This window comes from Cydia pomonella, chromosome 5 (assembly GCF_033807575.1).
Source record: "Cydia pomonella isolate Wapato2018A chromosome 5, ilCydPomo1, whole genome shotgun sequence".
NCBI lineage: Eukaryota > Metazoa > Arthropoda > Insecta > Lepidoptera > Tortricidae > Cydia > Cydia pomonella.
The window spans coordinates 24,534,998-24,561,346 of NC_084707.1; the positions used below are offsets into that span (position 1 = coordinate 24,534,998).

The following is a 26,349-nucleotide window of genomic DNA, read 5'->3' on the forward strand; positions in this document are numbered from 1 at the left end:
TACGACCCCGAAATCACCCAGTCTTGAATCAAGATATATTAGTTGAGACATATGTAATTGTTCCATTGTTATTTATTAATTTTTCCATTGTTATTTATTAATACCTTGTACGGCATGGCATTTTAGATTTTCTGACATTGTCATTTCTGTCATCTGTCATACACGTAGATGGCGCTAGTAGCTGTCGCTAGTGGATGGGTTCAGTTTTACGAGGCCGTGCCGTACAGTTGCAATCGTGGCCCACAAATGGTCTCGCCGGAAGATCAGCGCTGACCTGCAGGTCAGCATTATGCTGAGGCGAGCCCATTTCGTGGTAAACTATTTCAATATGTTTAAATCTTTTTTTTTTGTAATATATAGGTACCTACTTCTGTATGTAAATTAAGCTTTACCACGAATAAATGATTTATGATTATGATTATGACATATCTGGTTCTTCATCCAAAAAATATTTGTATCTGTGTGATTAGGAGTATCTCAGTAAAACGCTTAGTGTACTTCAAGACAACCTTTAATCTTTCATCAAAATAAATAAATAAGTCAACAGTAGGGCGAACTCTTCGAGCTGTTAAACATTATAATAACAAATCTCCTCTTACTTATAAATTAAAATTAACTAACAATCATTTACCTACTCGCCGACCGTAGAAGGCGACACAATAAAACCTCTGTTTTTTATACAATACTGATATTTACGTGATACGCTCCGTTGCGTCGGCTGCGCCAGAAAGATATGTTTTCATTTCAGTAATGCTACCTCCAACTTGTGAATTTAAATTTTCGTTCGAACACACTGATAAATGCTTCAGTTTTTCGGTTGTAAAAATAAAATTGACGTAATTTGGACGCTGTGATCAAGTTAATTTTTCCGTGATTTCGCAGCGACGGCATCGGCCTTGTTTTAAATGCCTCGTAACACAATTAAAACGTTCGGGAAATGAACGTGCATGGATGTTTCAGATGACCTGAATCAAAACACCGGAGGATTTGTATTAATAAATGTGTACAAGCGAAATGCACGGGCCAGTAATGTAAAAATGGGATCAGATTAAGTTTACATCATAGTTTTCCGTGCGTGCACTACGCTGCATCCATGTGTTCGAGCGAGCAGTCGCGTGTTGGATTAGCAATGTAGCAGACTTCTTTCACGTCACATACAATTCTCTGGACATAAAGTGGGAGTTAAATCGTCAGAGCTTGGGTGTAAATAATCTGTACAGTGAACCGCGCGCGACAATACTCACGGCAGTCTAATTGCGAAACTTTTCCACCGACGCGACGTCTGTTTATTTCGTTTGACTTGCTTTACATCTAATGTCAAACGTGAATTCGGCGAGAATGTCTCGCAAGTGGCCGCTTCGCGCTTCCAAGCCGACTTTAAAATCTTAAGAGTCAAGTACAAATTTTATTTACATAAATGTTTATGATATTTATACAGATAACGATGAATCCATTTAAACTAATGACATCACGCACCGCGAGCGGGCTGGCTAGAGTTCGTAGACATGTAAAAAAGTGGCAAAGATTCAGTCGCTTACAAATACTATTTACATACTGATCAATAAAACTATGTAATTCAATACGTTAGTCTTCAATTTCGGAAAAAATACGCTCGGAATGCCCAACCCTTTAATTAAAAAGCTAATTTGGTAGGTAAGTCGGTCTCATGAGATGTCAGAAGCAGGCATAACAATTATTTAGATACGAATTTAGCCTTCAGGCATATACGTACCCTCAGAGGTCAACAGACATATTTAAGTAAAATAAATAAAGTACATAAGATAAATTGGCAACATTTATATGCAAGGGTATTCCGAGCGCACGGCTGAAGGAATGAGTGAAGAGAATGCACCCCGAGAGGTTCCTACCTACCACATTTACAAGACAGGGACATCGCGACTGTACAAGGATCGGCGCGCCCCGCCGCCGGCGTTCTAATGCTGGCTAACAAATTAAAATTGTAATGTGAACGCTCCGCCCGGGCTTTCAAGAGGATTTCTTGTTTTGTTACTCTCATAAACGGAATTTTTGTTACCTCACCACTCAAATTGATTGCAGCGTATGTTGACAGAGCTCGCGAAATTCAAGCGCTTTGTTCAACAAAGCGCCTCCCGAGGCTTTCGTACCTATTCAACTAAAGGATATTATGTACAATAAAATGTCGTGGCTGAATTTTGTGACTTAAGCTGATATGTTTACTGATATGGCACATACATATTTATAGGTATAATACTGCTCTAAATAAAAATACAGCAATCATATCCGTAATAGTATTTCGTATGTTTTCTGATAGAGAGATGAAGCTATCGGTGTGATAACATTATGGTTGACAACGGCGGGGCGCAACGTATTCACCTAAATTAGACTAGACGCAAGACTCGGGGATCCGGTGGTCGAGCAATTTTTCTTTAATAGCGTCGACGTTGAGATCGGCGGCGGCGCGTAGCGTGGCGGAGGCGCTGCGGCCGATTGTTGGCGGCGGCGCCGGTGCGCCAACCGCGAGCTCACGGGGCCGCGCGCCCCATGTCCATGATGCGCCGGGACCGTTGCACGCCTGCAACAATGCAAATATGTTTAACATCATCATATCTACGCCGCACTGCTATTTGGATCTCCTATATTTTTTACTCAGCAGTAAAAACGACCATTACTTTGTCTGAATAAAAGAAGACTGAAATAAAATAAAATGATAAATTTGTCATTAAATCTGATCATGATGCCTAATAACGACAGTAATAGTCATGGAAAACAAATATGGCTAAACTTTCTTCATTATTTTATTAAAAAAATAGGCAGTATAGGCGCTCATAGACGCTCGCTATAATATTTTTAAATTGTTAATTTAATATGAACTGAATTGTTAAGCCGAGTCTGCGTAAGATAGAAATAAAAGTGCAGCAGCAGCAGCAGACATGTGTAAACATGACAAATTGTTTAATCCCATCGGTATGTTAAATAACATGGAAACTGAAGAACACGGCACTCCTGTTTAGAGACTAATTAAGAATGTGCGGACGATATTTTTTTCTTTTAACTTAGCTTAGTTTCCCAAATTTTATTATGTTTTATTAACATGAAATGCTAATGCTCGCTTTAATGTTAATATTTTCATATATCAATATAATATTGATGAAGACCACATTTAGTAATGTGTTTATTTTCACAATAATACTTTCCATTCACACGCACAGTACTTGCTTAGCACTCCAAGCTAACATCTATACCTTCAAACGTGAACGGGAACGAGAGCATTATATCTAATGCCATATCTATTCAATTTGGATTAGTATCGGTATGCGTTTAGCGCTGGTCCAGCCATATAGAACCTTTACACTAAGCCATCGATTGTCGCACGCAATCAGCCCGCCCATTGTGAGCCTAACTACAAATTATAGCCATCCCGAATCGTGGGAACTAATTAACTAGTCGCGGAACTAAGATTGTGCTTATAATTTATTATAATGGCTCCCCCGTGTATGCAGTGGCCATCCAATCAGCGGGATAATGAGGCCGTGTGTGCGGTATCGCGCACGCATCTCGCAGAATTAGCCGGTCCATTGTCGCGCGGGAGATAACGCAGAATTCAAACTAATTCAACCACAAACTAGACCTAAAAATTTAAAAAGTATCGTGTTCATGTATGAAGTGTATTTGTATGAAGGACATATCGTGCCAGCATGTGTCACTCTATCATTTACACGCTTTAGAGAAAATTAGCCGATGGTGGCAACGGACTATAAAAAGCGCGACCTTCTTTGACCCGTTGGTCAAACTGCAGGGAGTGAATTACGCTATCGGTGAAACTACGTCTAGGTATTAGGTATTTATCATAAACGGAACGAAATAAACGACGACGAGAACGAGAGAATATTATATAAGTAGGATCTACCTAGGTAGAATAATAAATAAATATAATAATAAATATTATAGGACATTTTTACACAAATTGACTAAGTCCCACAGTAAGCTCAATAAGGGTTGTGTTGAGGGTACTTAGACAACGATATATATAATATATAAATATTTATAAATACTTAAATACATAGAAAACACCCATGACTCAGGAACAAATATCCATTGCTCATCACACGAATACATGCCCTTACCAGGATTTGAACCCGGGACCATCAGTTTCGTAGGCAGGGTCACTACCCACTAGGCCAAACCGGTCGTCAAAGGTAGAAACAAGATGTAAATTGCATTAGCTGATTAACCGGGACACGTAATATTATTTATCTTCACATTACATTCAGTGGAGAAAAAGCTACAGTAAATAGTTTAACTACAAACAGACTTGACAACTGACGCGACAAAATGCGTAGACAAAACTATCACACGCTTAATTAAAACGCTCCCTTACAGGCGTGGCGGCGGGCGCGCCACGATTTAATGCACTTCATTAGACAATGAATAGATTTACTGCTAACTAGTACGTTTTCATCCTTTTGTTCGCAAGAGCTAATATGCTTCTATTAGATATTTTAGTGGTAGTATAACGAGCTACACTTTTATAAAAACTAAAAACCTTGCATCATGAAAGAAAATAAAAATAATATTTTGATTGTTACATGATTATCGCGTGACATTCTTATCGGGCAAAAATAAACCATATTAATAACGAAATATACTTTATAGTTTTAGCGTGGCTATAACGTAAGTAACGCATGCCTAATTTTTAAAATAAGATTAGTCGATTACTGGCCACAGACAGCAGAATTTTATTGGACGCGGATATCTGCCAACCAGCTATGCATACCCTGCAGCCATTTGCTATTTTGCCTCTAACCACTCCTCCTACTCTGAGTTCGTTTTATCTCGATTCGAAACTACAACAACAGGTAGTTTAGACGAAGACGGCGCGGTGGTCTAAACCCTTTAACATACAGATACACGCACCGCTGTGACGGGACCTGTGACGCGTGACGCGGCGGCGGCGTGGCTTGTTGACACCACACGTGCCCGTCAACACTACACGCTTCATTAGGAACATGTTATTGGCTAGTGGCGTTATTCATAAACACGCTACATGCCCAATTATTTATAATAATAGTTTGTCTTCAATGTCATTTTGACTTACTTGTACGAAAGGGATACAACATAAATTAAGTAATTGAGGCTTGTAAAGTGTTATAACATACACTACTATTAAATTTTTAAACTAGAAAAATAAAAAAAGGAAGCTTATTACATTTTACGAATAAATAGATTTCAAAAAACCTCGGACTTATTAGTTTATTAACATTAAGTTTTAAGCATGTGGGTACATAGTTAAAAAAAACTATTTGGTAATACAGCAAAACTCAAAAAATTGTGTGCGCTATATAGTTTAATTTTTTCGGCCATCACTTAGTATTTTATTGGAATGATTTGTAGCATTATAATATAATGAAATGATAATATTATATGAAATGATTATTATCAGTTGAACAAAATCCACAGGGTAAAATACTGTTGGTTTAACATGGCTCAAAAAACAAAACCCAGTAAAAAATTTATCAGAGTATTTTTTTTTAATGCTATTTATAAAATAACAGTTTATGCTTATCAATCTTATCATAATATGAAAGCTCAAACTGTTCAAACACTTTCACACGACAGTTTATCTCGTAAACAGCCGTACGGAACTAATAATTCTTAATGGATGTATTCCACGTGCAGTGCGCGCAGTAATTCACATATTAGCCTGATAATAGCCCTCGGCAACACGTAAGGATAATTTATTTGAGCCAAGTGTAAAACTGTAGACAGTTCGGCTATTGGGGAGAAATGTGGTTTTGAGGGCGATATATCCGCGGCAGCTGCAGCGGAGAGCGCGGTATTGGCGCACAAATCAACAAGATGTCTTCGTTTAAGATGATTTCGTCCACGTTTATATTTTTACTCGATTTCAAAGCAAAAATGGGATTAGGTTATTTACAGTCTGTAAGTACATTATTATCTCGTTATATTGTAACGTCAAATGAAATGTGAATCGAGTCATAATTATGGGTTACGATAACTTAGTGTTCTGAACTGAATGGTGGAAAATGGAGCCAACCTACCTATAGATTAAAATAAGAATGTTCGATTCGTAGAAGTTTTGTATGTAAAACTTGTACTCTCTATATTCTTTGTAATACAATTTATAGCAACAATAAACCATTTGATATTTACCAGTGGCATCTTTTGTTTATTTCAATTAATATTAGCTAACAAATACAAATACAATTCCAATGTAGCTCGTCACCTATAAATGCCAATCTGCAATTGGCCGTCAATCGAAAAGGCCCTTCATCTTCCCCCGCGAAAGCCAATCTGCCTGCGGTCCGTCAAAATCAATAAGCTATCAATTGTAACAAGGTTCCCGTCCATTTGGGCCCGCGGCGATAAAAATGAGCTGAAGTCCCATAAACGCGCGCGGACTTTACGATACTGCCTCTGCTGTATTTACTTACCAAGTTTTCGAAAGCCAGGATAAAAGTCGCATTGATGCTATCAGTTCTTTTACAATATAGCCGTAACTGAGTGATTCGGAGTGTCCCTTTAGGAAGTTTTAGTGGTTAAGATAAGTCTGATCGCCCGGTTCGTATCTTTATTACCGTCCCTTGTATTAGCCGATGACAACGTCGGCACGCTATCGTGTCGTCGTATGTTGGGTTAATTAAAATCACGTGTGTTAATATTAACTTATTATCTCGTTACTCTGTTTATAATGAACTCATTAACTTCAATGCAATTAACCAAAACGTAGTTTCATCAATCAATGGTTGAGTTTATTATGTACTTACCTATGGTTTGCAATAATTATAATACACTAGCTTCTGATCGCGACTCCGTCTCCGTAGGATGATGATGAGAATTGATAAATACTCGTAGCTACCCTATGTCCATCCCCGAATCTCAAACTATCTCTGTCTTTCCCTGGGGGTTGAAGCGTGAAGAGGTATTAAATAGACATACGGATGAGTTACGATTCTATTGATAATTACAAAATTCAACAGCTTCTATTGAAAAATTATGACTATTTCACACCACAATAAAAAAAATAGCTAGACAATGCCAAGAAAAAGTAAAAAATCAGCCAAGAGCATGTCAGGCCATGCTCAGTGTAACGCCGAAGTGGATTTAGTGGGTAGGGCCAAATTTTCCCCCCTCTTGCCAGGAGAGGGGAAAGGAGCGGCGAGTCCCACAGACCGTGCGTAAATGCATTCCCACTCCGTCAAAAACAGGCCATGCTCAGTGAGGGTTCCGTAGTTACCCTTCCGTCATAATAAACTAAACGGAAATTATTAGTATACCTAGTAGATTGTTAACCAAGAGATGAAAAATAGAGAAACGGTAAAATGCACCAGCATTTTACCCGAGTTAAACACTCTATTTTTCATGTCCAATGTGAGGAAATCAAATAAGATGATGCAAATTTGTATAATCTTATACCTTAAAACGAGCAATTCTTGTATATACATATATTTCTGTGATCTCGGAAACGGCTCTAACGATTTCGCTGAAATTTGGTATATGGGGGTTTTTGGGGATATAAAATCTATCTAGATTAGTCTTATGTTTGGAAAAACGCGTGTTTTCGAGTTTTTATGCGTTTTTCTTTCGACGCAGAATATGGTCGCTCATTTCGTGTTGCCGGCCACTGTCATGTCGGTCTGGTCCAGCGGGTTAAGACGCGGACGGCTAGAAACGAGTGTTACGGGTTCGAATCTCGCCCGGTGACTAACTTTTGTTTTTTTTTTATATGTTCAAGTTTATATATATTTTTTTAATTTTTATTGTTTTAGACATGTTTAATTTAGTAAAAAATGTATTTAAGATTATCACCTATACACCACCATATTAGAATAAATAGTTATAACTGAGCAAAGCTCGGTATTCCAGGTATCAGTAATTAAAGTAACAGGCCTATGGCCTTGATTTTTAGTTTGTTTTAGTGTGTTGTTTATTTTAGTTGCAATCGGAGACTTTTTAATTTTTTTACTTTTTCTTTCGGAGCGTTTATTTCAGAAAATATAACTTTATTAAAAAATGTTTGTTGCCCCGCAGTATAGGGTTGAAGCGAAAAAAAAATTACATCCCCACTTTGCGAGTAGGGAGGTACCCTAAAAAATAGATTTTATTTTACGACTTTGTCGGATTGATTGATTTATGCATCCATGCCAAATATTACAGCTTTCTAGTACTAACGATCACGGAGGAAAGCCTCGGACAGACAGGCAGACGGACATGGCGAAACTATAAAGCTTCCTTGTTGACTACGGAAACCTAAAAAAGGTAACACAGTAAGGTTTTAGGTAAAATTAAAATACTCTCAAAGATTAAAGTAATAACAATTAAAGATTTACGTTATGTACCCGACACTATCCACCAGTATGTCAGAAACGGTCATAAAAACCGACATAATAATATAATCTGATGTCACAGCCATATAATCAGCCCCCAATAAAACTTTATGAATGGAGCTTTTGTAACTTAACAAATTAAAATCGGTCACGGCGAGGCTGTAGGCGGCCTCTCCCATCTCCTTCAGATTAAACTTTATCGTATTTACACGAAAACTTCCATCCTGAATTTACTTTGGAAAGTCCTCATCAAATAAAAACATCGAACTTCAGTTAACCGAGTTGCCGACCGATAAAGTAACGAGCGAGTTGAATTTTAATGCAAACTCGTCAGCGATGCTAAATTCGTTAAGCTTAATGTTAATCGAGTTGCCGGAGCGGCATTATTCGGCGGCGGCGGGTGCGTGATTGCGCGGCGGCGGCGTGCGGCGTCGACACGCACCGCGTCGGCGCGCGCTATAGATCGTGTCATTCACGAAGACGCGTGCGTTGACTTGTAATGCCATGTTATTCAAGGTTAGATTTTACTGTGACCGTTAGCAAAGACATGGAGTGAGCGCAGATCAACACGCAGACAACCCAGGACAGAAAAACCTGGCGCCTTCGAACGCGGAGGGCCGACCTCAAATAACGGGACATGGCAAGGAAGAAGATGACTAAGGAAAACTAAGGATCTCTATTAATAATTGGGCCTATGCATAATAAGCGATAGGTATCTACTGTGTTACCTCTATGTCTGATTCACGACAACTATAGGTTGCACAGCAACTTTGTTATAACAGGTGATCGGACGTTTGGCAGTCATTAGTAAACGCATTAAAAAAATACAGTTAGTCGCTAATAAAGTCCGATATTCATAACTTGTCATTTGCTATCATCGTTTTGGTCTATCAAGATGAAAGTATAGGACGCGCACGAAATCGCCTATTAAAAATAAATTGAAAATATTTTGTCACATTTTGATGTATATCAACCACAACTATGCCCCTAAGTTTTGAATTAGGAGCATTTAAAAATTTGTATGAATTCTGTTTTTCGCTACTTATTTCTACAGTAATTAAAAAATCCAAAAAAGTCAAATAGCAATAGTGTTTTTTTATGGTAGAGGAGGCAAACGAGCAGACGGATCACCTGATGGTAAGCGATTACCGCCGCCCATGGACACCTGCAACACCAGAATATGGCAGAATATGGCACCGGAAATATGGTTAACATACATCAAATCATGTAATAATATTTTCCATAATGTTAACATCCAGAGAGGAAATATCGAGAAGCGGCCGTCCTCTTTTCTCTTAACCATAAAAATAATTTACTTAGGGAAATCTAGGAAGAAAAACATCAGCGATCATGAATCTGCTAACTAAACTGGGTAAGAATACACATTCTTACACGCATTCAGGGACATTGGTTGAAGTGGTTCAACCTAATCTAGTGTGTGTGCAACGCCGAGTCAGGAAGAATTTAATTAGCACAGAACTGTGCCGGCGATATCTCACAGCGTATCCCGGCACCATTTAATACAAACAGAATAACTATTAAATTATTCTTAAAAAATTACAAATGAGTCCCTCTAAGTGAAAATGTGGCTCTTTATAATTCTCTTGACTTGAGTGTAGCTAGTTGAAATCTGTTCTGTTTGGTTTGTTTTTTGTATTTTTTTTTGTTTAGCCAATTAAGAGTGATTTCGTTATATCAGACCATATTCTGAGGGGCAAATATGTATAACTTGATGTATGACTTGATGAATAACTTTTACTGGGCCAACCTTGAAAACGCAAAAAGAACACAGTTGACAACTAGTAGGCATGTAGGCAGGCCCATGCAGGCAGGCAGGTCCATGGTAGGCAGAGACCATGGATTTCCACTTGCTACGATCCTGACATACCTCTTTCGCTTCCTTCACTTTCATGACATTCCTCATACACGCTCGTCGGTTTAGGGTGCTCTTGACCTGGCCTTTCTTCAGGATTTCCCCGATTTGATCAGAGAAAGTCCAGATCTCAGTATATACCAATATAATAGTGACGACTGTCTAAATAAGATTTAGTTACCTTACAATTTTAGTGAAATATTTGCCAATGGCCGTAAACTAAGTGGTTTCTTTATAAAATAGGTGCGCGAGAAAATGATCGTGCAAGCCGTGCATGCGGCACAAAATCCTACGATGCTACCGGACTTCAATAAACTACACTCGACCGCTCTCGACCGCTGCAGCGTCTACCAAGAAATACCCACTTAATTTGAACTCAGAGACGTAACAATTTAGTCGCGAAGTCATTTCATATGGCGGGAAAACTAATGGCACGTACGTAAGAGTTATTCCCAATATCAGATGACTGGGGGGAAGGGGGGCTTTTAAGAGATGAGAATGCGATCGGATTGATGCGTGTGTCGCGGGTAATGGGCGATCGGCCGCACGCACAAATGGATTGCCGACTCAATATTCCAATGAGACTGACGGGTATGGGTTTTTTGGCCCCATGAATCTGATACGATTTAGGAGTTCTGTTTTTGTACGCGGTACAGCTTTGATAGTTACTCAAAAGGCAAATCTATGGCGAATTATTACGGTGTTTGATTATTGTAATTAGTCAAACAGCGAGTACATGATTTGGGTAGGTACTTAAACAGTGGAACAGGACTAATAGAATACATGTTAACTAAACATGTACTGTATCGCTATTAACTTAGAAAAGCTGTCTTTGATGACGATTTGCACTGTAATTTGTTGATTCTTGCTGAAAGATTCGTAAAGTTTAGGATCTAAAATTACAGTAGACAAGGTTGGAAAAACTAGTGCTCCGACTTTTTGGATTAGGTTGTCAAACGGACTAACGTTTATCCAGGCTGACTGTTCCAAAATAACAATCAAATGTACCTACTTGTAAGTTTTACTCATTATAAAACGCATGTTTAAAGTAATAAGGCATGTAAGCGTTACCAGGAGGAGTTAGACATTAGCCCCCTTATTCATAAACGTGTACTAAAGTTAGGATGCCGCTGATCATCGTTTGTCCCTTTCTATCATACCAATACGTCGGAAAGGGACAAACGATGATCAGCGGCATCGTAACTTTAGTACATGTTTATGAATAACGGGGTAGGCTATTATAGTGAACTACATGTACTTACACTTGCTGGTGTGGAAAGCGGCGCGGGCGCAGTACGCGCAGGTGATGCTGCTGTTAATCTTCCGATGCCCACCGCTGATTCGCCTGTGAAAAAAATATATACTTCAGAAAATATTCGCAGGTACATCTATTTTTTTTTTATGAACCAAGCGAAAATTCCTTTACGTTAGTAAGTACAGTCAGCATCGAAAATACATAATAAAAAACGCACCAAAAGTACGTACTTTACTGGGACACCCAGTCCCAGTAAAGTACGTACTTTTGGTGCGTTTAGCGAACGTACAAAGTACGTACCCAGGAATACTTTACTAAGTAGGGATATATCTCTACAGTTCACGTTCAGAAGCGTCTGTCACAAATTGACTCACAATCTAATAATTCAGCGGCTGTGGCACGGTCACATTTTTATCACTTGTCACTATGCCTGTCACTTTCGCACTTATATAATTGTTAGAAGGTGACAGGCATAGTTACAAGTCATAATAATACGGCCGTGCTATAGCGGCAGCTTATAGAAGCATATCACTTTTTGGTAAGTCATTAATTTAAACGAATGGTAGATATATTTTTTTTATACTACGTCGGTGGCAAAGAAGCATACGGCCCGCCTGATGGTAAGCAGTCTCCGTAGCCTATGTACGCCTGCAACTCGAGAGGAGTTACATGCGCGTTGCCGACCCTAAACCCCCCCCCCCCCCCCCCCCTCGTTGAGCTCTGGCAACCTTACTCACCGGCAGGAACACAACACTATGAGTAGGGTCTAGTGTTATTTGGCTGCTGTTTTCTGTAAGGTGGAGGTACTTCCCCAGTTGGGCTCTGCTCTAGATCTGGAATGACATCCTCTGGCTGTGCCCTACCACACAAAGCCAGATGACATTCACAATGCCCATACCTCTCTTTTGGACGTAGTTTAATGACGTACCCGGGTCCAAAATACTCTTCACGCGTAGAATGATCCGCTTCTTTACATGCCAACTGTCAAAACAACTAATAGAACACCTCGTGTTTGTATTAAGTTGGAAACATAATCATATCATAATCATCATAATCATAAATCATCTATTCGTGCTAAAGCTTAATTTACATACAGAAGTATATATATTACAAAAAAAAAATGATTTAAGCATATTGAAATATAGTTTACCATGAAATGGGCTCGCCTCAGCATAATGCTGACCTGCAGGTCAGCGCTGATCTTCCGACGAGACCATTTGTTTTACAATAATATTTTTTGTATACATGTAGCGTTTTAGAGGCTACTTTGTTAATGTAGCAGCATTGCTAGAAAAGGACGCCGCAGTGGAAGCATCACGTGTCAGAGCTTGACAGGACGAGTGTCTCCAGCGACCAATCGATTGACTGACATTAATGACCGGCAACGAATCGGACAATTAGTCGCTTTGGTGTTTTCGCTGGTTGGCTCGCTTTGTTTGATATTTTAATGGGGTATGCTCATAAAGACGACCTTAATTCATAATGGTATTAAAATTACTCACAAATATAGGTACAGTCAGCATCTATAGTAGCGGATGAAACAACGCGCCAAAAGTATCTGATATTCCGGAAAACTTTTCCAAATAAAGATAAATCTTTAAAATGTACGTTCACAAGTATATCTTATACCGTCTTATTTGTTCTACATATAGGAGCATCATATTTTGTTACGCTGTTACAGAACTTTACTTTTGAAACCTTGTTCGATCAGCTACTTTTGATGCCGACTGTACATAAAATCAAGGGTATTTGTTTTGCAAGTGTGATACTAATTTATAAAATCAATATTTAAAAAGTCCAAATACTTTGGCCTTTCGACGCGATCTTCACAAGTCGTGATCATGATGAGGGAACTATTGAAGACAAAAAATGGAATTTCAACCAGATTTGACTGTGGATTATGCCCACAAAATATATGTCTCACTTAACAGATTCATATCTGAAAGTAATTCCTATTTGATAGATGTCCATACGGCGATATTCAACACGCTGTAAAAATGGCCATTTGTCGAAAATATCATTAAAATCGCGCGCCCGACGCCCGCGGAAAAACGTCGTGATACCAGATTGGACAACGGGGAATTTATTGCGTGTTAATATTTGTAAATTGGTTGACAATAACAAATAAGCAAGGTGGCGGCGCGGGAGCCAATTCTGTTTTATCAATTTGATATGTAATCATCTCAATCGTCTAATAGACCCGACGGATGACCGGAAGGCTGGGGCATACCTTACCCAGCGTGTTGACCCGGCTGCAGTCTTCTGGGCACCCTACCGTATACATAGATCTCGGGCATTTTTTTATTTGTAGGCATTAATTTTTAGGTAGTTTTAGTTGTTCATTAGTTGTTCATAGTTTAAGACGATGCATTGTAACTTTGGCGTCAGGTATCTTGATTTATGTCAGCAATAAAACTCATGTAAGTATTGTTTGGAGAACTGGTTATACATGGCATCGACTTCATTTCTGTAGTTGCCGTTACACGATTGGTTAACTTGTATAGCAGAGAAAATCGAATAGGTAAATATTTTCAAATGGCAAATAGGACCGATGCCAGCCTGTAAAATTTCCATGTAGATTAGTCTAAACACACACTTCAATACTCCGATATCGTGAATTTCGATTAATTCATGTTTTTTCATTTACTTTACATAATAAAACCCGTTTTGCCGCATACGATCTTATGGAATAAGCTAGTATAAAAGCAAATTCTTTACGCATAAAGTATTGGGATGAGCGCGGGTTTCGGCACGCAAGCAAGCGCCGCATTTTTTACAGTTGATTGTGCTGCACGTGAAATGCACTGTTAGACGTGTTATTAGGTACATGGCATACCGCATCCGATTCGCACGTCGCTCCGAAGTTTGAGCGAGACAACGCTATGCGCGTATTATAGCGAGATCTCACTCGACGAGCGAAACGAATACAGTGTGTCATGCGTTGTAGGCATTTCACTTGCAATTATTGGTGTCCTATCAAAACAATTTAACAATCTTAATAATGGTTCGATTAGAATTGAACATCAAATCAAATTGCAAAAACAGAATTTGCCTCGTGGTAGCGGTATCGAGCGGTAGTTTTTTCCCAATTTCCGGTGAAGCAAATTGGATGTGTAAAGAGATTTGTACTGATAACGCGAGGGGAGGGCTCCGATTAGTGGATGGAGCTGTTCTTGCTGGGCCTTGTATTTATGTATACTTACATATAGGCATGTGCGTATTCTAGGGTATTTTATGCACATACTAGTAATGTGTGGAACAAGGATTTAAAATCATATTAATTAACAAACTAGTGGCACTGTGACCTCGCTTCGCACTTGCTTGGTCAATAAAAAATTTAAAAACTTTGTTACTGATTAAATTGTATATAGCCTTGTTATTTTTTTAAGAAATGTAGGCATAAAATTGGCTTTAAAATGGCTCGCTTACAAATATAGCTGCGAATTGTTGGAGAGAGAAGAAACTTACCGAGGACCATAGAATATAGACAAGGCCAAATGATATGTCACTTGATAAGAAACGACACTTTCTTAAAAACTATTTCACAAAGGAAAGATCGAAGCTAGAAGAAGAAAAGGAAAACCACGAGCAAGTTACACGCAGCAAGTAAAAGGAAAAGAAAATATCGTGTCTTACAGATACCTAAAGAACTTGGTCAAGGACCGCGAAAACTGGCGTCTACTCCACCGACAAAAGCTATGCTCTTAAATGATGAAATAATGAACAATTAAGGAGCAAGTTCTTTTTTTTATACGGTGGCTAACAAGCATACGGCCCGCCTGATGGTAAGCAGTCTCCGTTGCCGTACATAGGCTCCAGAGGAGTTACATGTGCGTTGCCGACCCTAGCATCCCCCCCTTGTTGAGCTATGGCAACCTTACTTACCGGCAAGAACACAACACTATGAGAAGGGTCTAGTGTTATTTGGCTGCGGTTTTCCGTAAGGTACTTCCCCAGTTGGGCTCCGCTTTAAATCTGGAATGACATCCGCTGCGCTGTGCACCACACATGCCCATACCTCTCTTTTGGACGTAGTTTAAGGACGTACCCGTCTTTTTCAGACAGTGCAGCAGTTCTGCGTGATTATCCAAAATTAATTTCTATACGCGACCGGTTTGGCCTAGTTGGTAGTGACCCTGCCTACGAAGCTGATGGTCCCGGGTTCAAATCCTGGTAAGGGCACTTATTCGTGTGATGAGCATGGATATTTGTTCCTGAGTCATGGGTGTTTTCTATCTATTTAAGTATTTATAAATATTTATATATTATATATATCTTTGTCTAAGTACCCTCAACACAAGCCTTATTGAGCTTACATTTGTGTAATAATGTCCTATAATATTTATTTATTTATACGCAGGACTTTATAAATAATTTGACAACATAGTAGTGCCAAGAAAATAGTCCCTAAGTTTTCTACCTAAAAATAAACAGACCATTAAAAGTGAAAGGCTTGTGAAGATGAATCGGCGCACTCTTATTTAGCCCGGGTTTAGCGTCGCGGTGCCCACATAAATTAGCGAGGACCCGCGCAGATTTATCTCCCGGAAAAAACCTGATTAATCACTACATTCAAAGACGCCAAGTCACGACGCAAGAAATAATTAATAGCGGGCTACTAATGTGCCTTGAGTTTATTTAAATTGCTTGAATTAAAAGCCTAGTGTGCTGGAAATAATTAAGAGGAAAGGGGAAGACTGCTTCTCTATACAAATGAAGTCACCGTTTTTTCTCTGGATTTTAATATTGTTTTATTTTTACACAGTTTGATGTAACTATGTTTAGGTATGCCCCTTCGTTTGACTGATTATTAGTTAGGTGAGAAAAAAAACCATGCAAAATTTTAAATGGTTCCCTCATAAAATATTAAAAATATATTTATTTTGCCCCGGACAAGAATATGAAACTTAGAGGGCGTTTGTTTCTGTTTGTACTCACGAATTAATGTTGCCAACTATATCTTTAAAAATAAATCGTTGGAATCAGATGCAGTTTTAAGAATTAAGAGTTAAATATACCTCTAGGATGACAGGTTACACCGACAATGATTTTCAGAAAGGTTCTGAAATTGGCATTTGAGTGAAAAAGATATGCGATCTTTGATTAGTGATGTACAGATAATCAAACCAATTCACCGTAATAGGCTCATTCGCTCATGTGAAGAAAATCGCATAGGTTAAGAATGCTGACGGCAGGAGCCAAGTCCATTTATTTAAATAAACAAATAAATATTTGGAGATAGTCATACACAGATCGACCTAGCCCCAAACTATGGGTACTAGGCGATGATAAACATCGCCTGAACTGATGAAAACACCTGTAACTCAGGAACAAATATTCCTGATAAACACACATAAATGCCCTTACCAGGGTTCGAACCCGGGGCCTCCTGATTCCTAGTCAGGGGTCGTTATCAGTATTTATTTATTTTATTTATTTAAACTTTATTGCACACATAAAGAAAAATGTACAAATGGCGAACTTAATGCCAAAAGGCATTCTCTACCAGTCAACCATTGGGTCAAACAGAGACATTTGTGTATGTTGGTGCAGGAAAAAATAATAACAATTAATAAGGAAAAAATTAAACGTGAAGTCAAATAATATTAAAAATATATAAATAGTTAAATACTACTACTTATATAATGTATAAAAGATAGACTAATACATATAATTATGTACATATACATGATGGTGAACCTTATTTAAGTTCTTCTGACAGAAGATGCTTGCGAAGTAGTCGTTTGAAAACGGCAGTATCTAAATCGATAATTGCATTTTTTATACATTTTCCCTTCGCAATTATTTTACGATACAATGCTTCCTCAGAGAGCGTCGCGGAGTGTATTGAAAAATATTTTGAAACAGAAGCGGCGATGTATTCATGAATATTGATGTATTCGTGAATATTCAACGCGGCGACACTCGGAATTGAAAACAGGAAGCCAATTCAGATTTTTTAATATCATACCAAAACTATACCCATATCGGTGCACTACATCATCATATTAGTCGCAAGACTTCCACTGCTGGTTAAAATCCTCCTCAAAGACTTCCGCAACTACAGGTTGTTCGCTGTTTGATCAATCTTGATCAAAATCTTAGGTATTACGGGTGTTTCCCATGCCGCCTGGTTGTCACTCAGACCCTTTTTGCCCCAGCGGCCGTCGGTTCTACTCGCAACGTGGCTGATCCGCTGCCAACCAACCAACCACCACCAACTACCACCAACCATCCACCAACTATTTACCAACTATATTCAGTTTTCTATATTGACTTTGACTCATTTGCAATCCTCGTCTTCTCTCGATCTCGCAGTAAGGCTCTAAGCATTCATGTCACACACAAAGTGTAAGTAGATAATTAAATTTTAATATCATTGCTTCAATAATCTAATATTTATAATTTGAGAATGCTTATTTATTTTTAGTTTAAAAAAACATTTATAGTAGTTTCTCTTACTTTAGGCTTTTCGACCCAAATTATAAAAACTCATTCGAGTCTGTGTTACCTCCGAGACAGGCTGAGTGTAGTTTGGGAGCCAACCTGAATTTTATATTTCATAGCCAAGGTACATATTGTCATCTATACCTACTTCGGAAAATATATGCTTCACACCCTATATTATATATCCCTTCAAAATATAAATATAAATTATATATTTTTTTGAAGTTTGAAGCATGTTATTGGTTACAATTGGTGACAAGCATGTGGTTCCATGCAGAGGGCAGCCCACATAGCCCTTGACCGCCTTAAATGGTGGGGCATAATTGGTCACGATCCTCAGGCATGAGGGAACGACGAAGAAGAAGTATGTATCTCATCTTATGATTTCGCCTACTCAAGCGCTTTTTCGACCATCTCCATGGATGTTGGAGCTCATGGGTAGCACTTTGAATTCCTTTGGTTTCAGATAGCCTGCTCAAAAGTCCTTCATTCTTTATCTGGCGAGACAGTATATAGGTATACAAATTTAAGATCTGAATAGGCCTGACCGCGACCGCGGCTAGTAGCGGGCCGGCGAAATCTACTCCGAGTTAGCATAAAACACGTCAAACCTATCGCTGCTCAAAGCTCCAATGCAGTCGGCTTTTGAGACTAAATGTACGAGAGAGCATTTCAATCGCAAATACACTAATTTTTGCGCACACTGTAAAATCAAACTTTGGGCTAACATGCAGGCTAAAGATTTTTTATGCTTTGATTTGTAACACTTTGATAGAAATGCTTTTGAAATTGAGTCATGGTGTTACTTTTGAATGCTAGTCTTTCAACGAAGCAGATATAGCCTCATAAGTGCCGCAAATGAACGCCTTTTGCTTGTATATGTAGCTTGTTAATATCGTATGGATTTCCCTCTTTTTTTACATAATTCATCATTATATTAAAATAGCGTGACATTAATGACGACCGATTTGGCCTAGTGGGTAGTGACCCTGCCTACGAAGCTGATGGTCCTGGGTTCAAATCCTGGTAAGGGCATTTATTCGTGTGATGAGCATGGATATTTGTTCCTGAGTCATGGGTGTTTTCTATGTATTTAAGTATTTATATATTATATATATCGTTGTCTATGTACCCTCAACACAAGCCTTATTGAGCTTACTGTGGGACTTAGTCAATTTGTGTAATAATGTCGTATAATATTTATATTTATATATTTATATTTATTAATCTGTAGTAGGCTTAGAAATCTCATTTGCTATACTTTATATTAAAATCTAATGTGAAACGTGATAAGGCACTGCATCGTTCTTATCCAATATCACTAGATTGATTAAATTAAGATTATCGTTCGTTGTAAGAGAAACGATCTCATATCGGATCTAATCTTCTTCAGAATCACTGCGAGCAACGGGCGATACAATTTTCTTGTAAGAATCGTTTCGATCCGATCGGACAATGCAGACGAATATGTATTGTGCTGGGATTGAATGAGATACATTAGGGAGCTGCACTAGCTCGATCACGGAAAGGTTCTTGTGTACCGTAAAACCAAATAACTGTAGTCCAGTACCGTTACCACCAGTTTCACAGTGACATATTCGCTAACGCCTGCGTAACTTACTTACTATACATCTCGCTCGCACTAATATGGCAGTACGAGCGAGATGCATAGAAGTTACGTCTATGACACTGCTAGCTACGAGTAGATGCCATTTATTTATTTAGAATAAATTGCATGTTGACACTTGGAGAGACTTTACACCTCCAAATCTTATTAATACTAGTATTCTGACATTGGATACCTTTCACATCTCCAGATTTATTGTATTATTAACGATAGAGAATATACATCTGTTGTATTGTTGTATGTCTGTTTACCCCGATATTGGCTGTTGTATTTATAAATGTTGCTATGTATTATTCTTGTCATTTTATGATGTTACTGAAAATGTTGTATTGACTTGTAAAAGAGCCCTTGATCCGTAAAACTTGACTGACTTGACTGGCTGGTAAAAGAGATCGTCCAATGTATATAAGGATGTGCCATCAGCCGTAAAAGTGCATGGTCAATCTATCAATTAATTCATTCATAAAATCTCCATGCAATTTCACAGCCCACTGTACACTCCGTTTTGATGTAATGTCAACCTTCATTAAAAACAATCACAGGTATCATTACATTAGTTTCGTAAAATTTCCGTACTACAAAATGTGTACATAATAAAGACCCTAATAGCTTTTTAAACAGTCGCAGCCACGCAGTCTTTGACAGTCAGCCATTGTGAATATTCATGATTAACTTGACTTTGAAATGTGATCGAATTATATTTGATACAATAACTTTTACTTATTTTTATAAAGACGAATTACTCGAGATGTAGGTGCCCTATGTGATCAATCATGATTTCCTAGTTGGGTCAAAAGTTTAGAAAAACAAATGTAATTGTCTAGTTTTATTGGCATTGTTTAGGATCTTTTCAGAGTCACAGGTTCACGTGTTCTTCGGATTTCGTAGTAATTTCGGTTATATCCACTCAGAATCAATTGATTTTACTAGGAGAATAAGTGTTCTGTCTAAAATACTCATGTAATCCAAAATAAAGATAATTTCTTCTTTCTTGAAAGTTAGTTCCTTGGTCCGCTGGTCTGAATCGCCAGAGAAAGGGGATTGTCTCGAGCAGGGGCAGGGAGTAGGTAGAGAAACACCTTATGTGTGATAGTATAAGAATGTATATTCTCTAAAAACTTGCCTATATATACACGTTAAGTTGCGCTGATACAAGCAATATGCGTTTAAGTTACAGTAAACCATTGTGTTACTTAAACACTGAAAGTGGCTAATTGCCATATTACACTTGAATTCACAACGAATTTTGAGAATGCCTGTTACTAGCTTGTCATGTGAGAAAGAGTTGACAATAAACGCGCAATGGAGAACATACCTTGTAGTATTCTACTCTGTAGACAAGATATAAAGGAAACTTAGAAGAAAAATACATAGCAACTTCACTGAAAGAAATGTTTGCATAACTGTAACAAACATTTTGGTTACTGTTTACACAAAAATTGGGACTTGCGAACTATGTGTTATATGTTACAAAACCGTGTTTGGCTATCAGTGTTCAGTGGCTGGGTATACACTACAAAATAAGTTTTGTAAATTTATGCAAAGTTTATTTTCTTATAACCGTAGTTTAGTTATTTAGTAAAGTTACAAAACCAGTTCGGTTATTTTTTTTTTTCAGTGTTTATTGTGTGTAATGACCTCAAATACGGTACACGCCACATTACGTCGATGTTTATTCGCTCACTCTTATTTTATTGTTCAACCCCATTTCTTATCAACACACGGCTTTTTCTCAGGCCTGTCAAACGCTACAAGAAACATATTTATAAGGAGAATTGAGTATTTTGTCTGTTCTAACAGGCCAAATCGAACGTACAGTGACATCATGTTATTAAATCATTTTATTTAAATATCGTGCGTCTCGCCCGCGCAATACATGTAGACTAGCATTTTTTATAAAAAAAAATTTGTATGACTATATTTTGTGAAATTTTTAGTATTCAATTTGATCTATGAATTATATTCATTAGTATTATATATGGAATAATATTTACAACATCAATAAATTGCTCTGATAATTAGATTAAGATAATTATATGTAATACTGTCTTACTATTCATAAGTGCTTGTTGCTAGGCCTACATGAATAAAGTATATTTGAATTGAATTGAATTGACAAGTACGAGAGAACTGTACGATAACTGAATGATATAATTTATCATTTCCATGTCAGTGTACGTTCGATTTGACCTGTAAGACGAAACACAACTGCGTTTAAAACAAAGGGGATAAAAAAAATTGGGGCCAATCTTACACAGTCCGACCTAGTCTCGAACTAAGCAAAGCTTGTACTATGGGTACTAGGCGACGAAGTACATATGTTCGTATATATAAAAAGATACTTAAATGCATAGGAAACACCCATGACTCGGGAACACCCTTCGAATTCGAGCCCGGGACCATCGGCTTCATAAGCAGAAAACTCACTAGGCCAGACCGGTCGTAGAAAAATAATTGTGGCAAAAAGGTATAAAACTCTGAGATAAATATACAGCAACCCGCACGCAATAATACCGGCCGCTATATCGGTAAAGATAATATTCTAGAACATAAACAAAACCTAAGCATACTCGCTCAGTTTCACCGCCGTGGTAAACTTGTAATAATAATATCGAAAGTTCTGCCACAAACCCACTCGCACTCCTAATTAAAATATGTCTGTAACAGTTTTCCCGACTTCCCGAACTAATCAACGTGAAGAGCTCGGAGCTCGCGTGTCGCCCGCCCTTAAACGGGTAGTGGAGATATGAGATTCCATAACGGTTTTTATTGCGGTGAGAACGGCATTCATTACCTCGCGATTTATGGCCGGGCCAGCGGTCACTTTGAATATAAGGTCACCTTATTTTATCTTTTCTAATAAATTTAATTTGCTGGAATATTGAACGTTATTGATCGTTCGTTGTTGGTTATTGGAAGTTTTTGGTTTGAGATTAATAATTTGGCAGAGTGATGGCAGGTGGACTAAAATGGTAACGGAATGGTGGCCGCTTTCGGATGAAAGAAGTCCCTGGCGTCCGTTAGCTCGTTGGGTGGACGACATTCGGAAGATTGCGGGTCACCTCTGGATGAGATTAGCTTAGAACCGGGACAAGTGGCGTACTAAAAGAGAGGCCTAAGCTCAGCGCAGTGGGCGATAAAGGGCTGATATGATGATGTTGAGTCAAGTTATACACCGTGTTTGGGTTGTTTAAAAGAGTCGATGATAAAACGGGCCGGAGAGTATTTAACCGATATCTTTACGTTTATAATCGATAATTTGGAGTGACATTTCAGAATAATCGTTTCATAATAAGAAACTAAATTCGGAATCGGGCTCATGTTCTTAAGATGTGACTACGCATAAAGTGACCGTTTAGACTAATGACCAAAGTTACGCATTCTATTTACGTCGTAATACATTGAAGAAGCCATACATTTTAATGATCCCGTATCACACTATCTACTAGATTAATGATCTGATGTACATTTTGCCATTCATTAAATTGTAATTTTTAATCGCGTAAGGCTGCGGAAACAATTGTCTCGTAGCCTTATGCGATCAAGGACTTGGAGAAAACTTGGAGAAAAATCAAGGTTATAAATTTTGTTTCGTTTCAGAAAACTTACGTAATAAATCACCCAATTCATTTCCCTACCACAATATTAGTTGACCTTGAAACTGAATTCCAAACCGCCATAATCGTTTTGATCGTTTGATGGAGATAATAAAAATTCAGCGCAGGAGCAATTAAAAAGCCGTGTAAATCAATTTAATGTCCGTCCGTATGTGTTCGGAACGCGTGTTATAATAATAGGCATTACGGTATTATTGCCCCATAACTCTCTCGTCCGTAAAAATGTACGTTACACGGCTCAGGTGGTTTGTGACAAACGAAATGCGGCTGGGTGTAGGCGTTGACGTTTATAGGAAACATCAGTTATTTGACGGTTGAGAAATAGTATGACAATGTTAGCACACGAAAGTTCTTTTTGCCACATCACGTAAGACTATCAGTTTCCTACACGCGTTTTATATAGGTATATTATAACATATAGTATAATTATGTTTAATACACCGTGCGCCAATTAAACCCGACAGATTTTAGAGGTGTATTCTTGACCGCGTTTAGAGACTAAATATCATATTAAAGATAGTGATAATTTTTTATAGTAAAAAACACCTTTTTAGCTGCAGCTCTGCTACTATGTGATTTGGTTTAGACATACCTATTGACAAACATTAAAGTTTTAAAGTGAACTCGCAATTTTTATCTCTAAAATAAATAAATAAACTTTACTTATTCGTTGTAATGTTTTTTTTTCACCAAGGTGTAACGTGTCGTGTCTGTGCAGAAAAAAAAATGTTTTCGCGAATTTGGCCTTAACTTATATAACATTTTTTGCTCTTTATGGCCTCAGGAATGCGTGGTTAAAATCTGTCGGGTTTAATTTGCCCACGGTGTATAATGCATATAATGAACAGTACCCCTAGTGTAAATATTTTCGACAGCGAAACGTGACGTACGCGTTTGCGTTAAGTGTCATTTTGTATGAGATTTTTGACTTTCCAAAACGTCCCGCTTGGCGCGCTGTTCAAAAACCCATACAAAATGAGACTTAACGCAAACGCGTACGTCACGTTTCGCTATCGACAAAATTTACACTAGGGGTACAGAATTGTAACTGTCTGACAAAACTGATGTATTAGGTATTGTCGTTACTAAATCATGATAAAATAATAAATTGTTTCTCATTTATTGTTTATAGCAGTTGGAAACCAATCACTCCCGAAGTACTGAGTGATTATTGCCTAAATCTTGATTTTTTACGAAACTTTAGAAGTTCTTTAAGCTTATAATACTTTGGGCTATATGTGAAACCCTTTTTACTCTGTCTCGAACTTTCTGCATCGCAAATCTGATGGTAGAGTAATTGGCCAAAGATGAGGAATCGAGGAGGTAAGTTCGTCTCAAAGTGTCATTAGTGCGCCCGCATGCGAGTCGTTAATTAGCCGTCACGTCGTCGGAACTGTCGTAAGCCGTCGTGGTTGCAATAGCTGCTCTTACGGCCCGATTCGAAGGATGAGATACGATAAAAATAAGTTCCGGTTGAGATAAGTTCTCATTTAGATATCGTTTGTATGTCGTATAATTGACAGAAGCAGCTTGATTCGGGCAACCAATGTCACTTTGACGTTAGAAATATCGTAGATAGATCTTACTGGGATCACAGCGGAATCGAAATAAACATCAATTTTGACATGTCGTTTAGCTATCGATCTTTTAAAGATCTTTCCAAGATATTAAACGTATGTTAAACAACAAATTTACTATAGGACGGATTATGATTTAAACTAAACGAATTGAAAAGGATCATTTGACTCTCAGCCAAATCCCTCGTTAAATGTTTCGAAGGCGCACATAAGTCCCCGCCTATTACTATAGTACTAGTAGACTCAGGTATAGTCGTAGCTAATAGTAATAAGGAATATTGTGTCTAGTAGGTAAGATTAATTAATTACTTAGTACTAAAATTGATAAGGCAGATGTCTCACTGCTCGATGTGCTAGTATCCAATAGGTACACCTGTTCTGTCACCTCTATTGCTAAGGACGCAAGATGACTTGTATTCGGACGTTTTCATTACTTCTTTAAGAGTCTCCAGCAAGCCCGGCTCTTCATACAAACGTTGTTACCCTCTCATTTTAAAACGACTAGCTAGATTGCTCTGAATCCATCGTTAAAAATACAGCGAACATCAGATTTTTTTTTCTAAAAAGTTGTTTTTGCTCTATTTCGTATGGTTTATAAAGCAAAGTTTCATTACATTCCATCACGTAGTTTAAAAATGAGAATGATACTCGTTTGTATAGGAAGGTAAAATGCGGCCGAGCTTGCCGGGGACTCTTAATATCAAAACTAAATATCAGTTATTTAATGCCAGTTGTTATTTAATTTATTTTGTTGTATTAATAAAGCTTTTAAAGGTGAACACTTTATACATAACTAAAAACTATAGAAAAAAAAAATTACATTAATATGCTACAGTAACTGTAGAATTTCAAAGCAGCATTGCGCTTAAAAAGAAAAAGAAAGTTACTACTTAAAAATATGCTGTATGTTTTAACTTTTAAACCGTGAATATATAATGAGAATAACGCGTAATAATATATTTTCAACGAAAATTGTTTTGATAATGCTCAGTTAAGTCACGTTTGATGTAGACCTTCGAAACGACCTTCCTTAATAAAAAATGAATGCGGTGAATATGCTCTTCTGCTATTACAATTACTCCTGCTGCATATTATTAATATAATAATTATTTCTGCAGCAAAGGGCGTGCTCGAGGCCTCAAGTTTATTCTCGGGACTTCTGGGACAAAAAAAACCGGGACATTCTATACAAGGTGTCCAAAAAATATGTGCATTCCCGTTGCCAGGGAGGTTTTGGGCTTATACTGAGAAACTTTTACTATGGGACCAACAGAAAGGGGTAAACAATATAACCCTGTGCCGGCCCGTTATAATTTAACGTTGTCATCACGTTTCGAATCGAAATGAGATCGGATTGAAGGCCGTATTTATTTATTGAGGAAATTAATCATTCCGTTGAATAATTCGAATTGGTTCGGAGGTAATTTGGGATCAGAATGCCTCTTGAAGCGTTTTAGTAGGATTAAATTAGCTTTGTTACATGAAGAGTAAATATTGAAGTAAATATTGAATGTCTCAAGTGTCTAATTTGGGATGCTTTTGATTCTGTCACATTCTGTGTCTAATTTAGGCAATTTGGAATCATATATTTTAAAAACCGTCCAAGAGCATGTTGGGTCATGCTCA

At 37.9% G+C, this 26,349-nt stretch overlaps 1 protein-coding gene across 1 annotated transcript in view; it reads right to left on the reverse strand.

Annotated features, from left to right (window-relative positions):
- Nucleotides 1–493: 493 nt before the first annotated feature.
- Nucleotides 494–26,349, reverse strand: part of LOC133518145 (nephrin) — a 732,429-nt gene continuing 706,573 nt past the window's right edge. Inside the window, exons 16-17 of the mRNA XM_061851736.1 lie at nt 11,463–11,545; nt 494–2,554 (exon numbers count right to left, since the gene is read on the reverse strand). Coding sequence (XP_061707720.1) covers nt 2,366–2,554; nt 11,463–11,545 — 272 coding nt within the window. The 3' untranslated portion in view covers nt 494–2,365. The remainder of the gene's footprint in view (nt 2,555–11,462; nt 11,546–26,349) is intronic.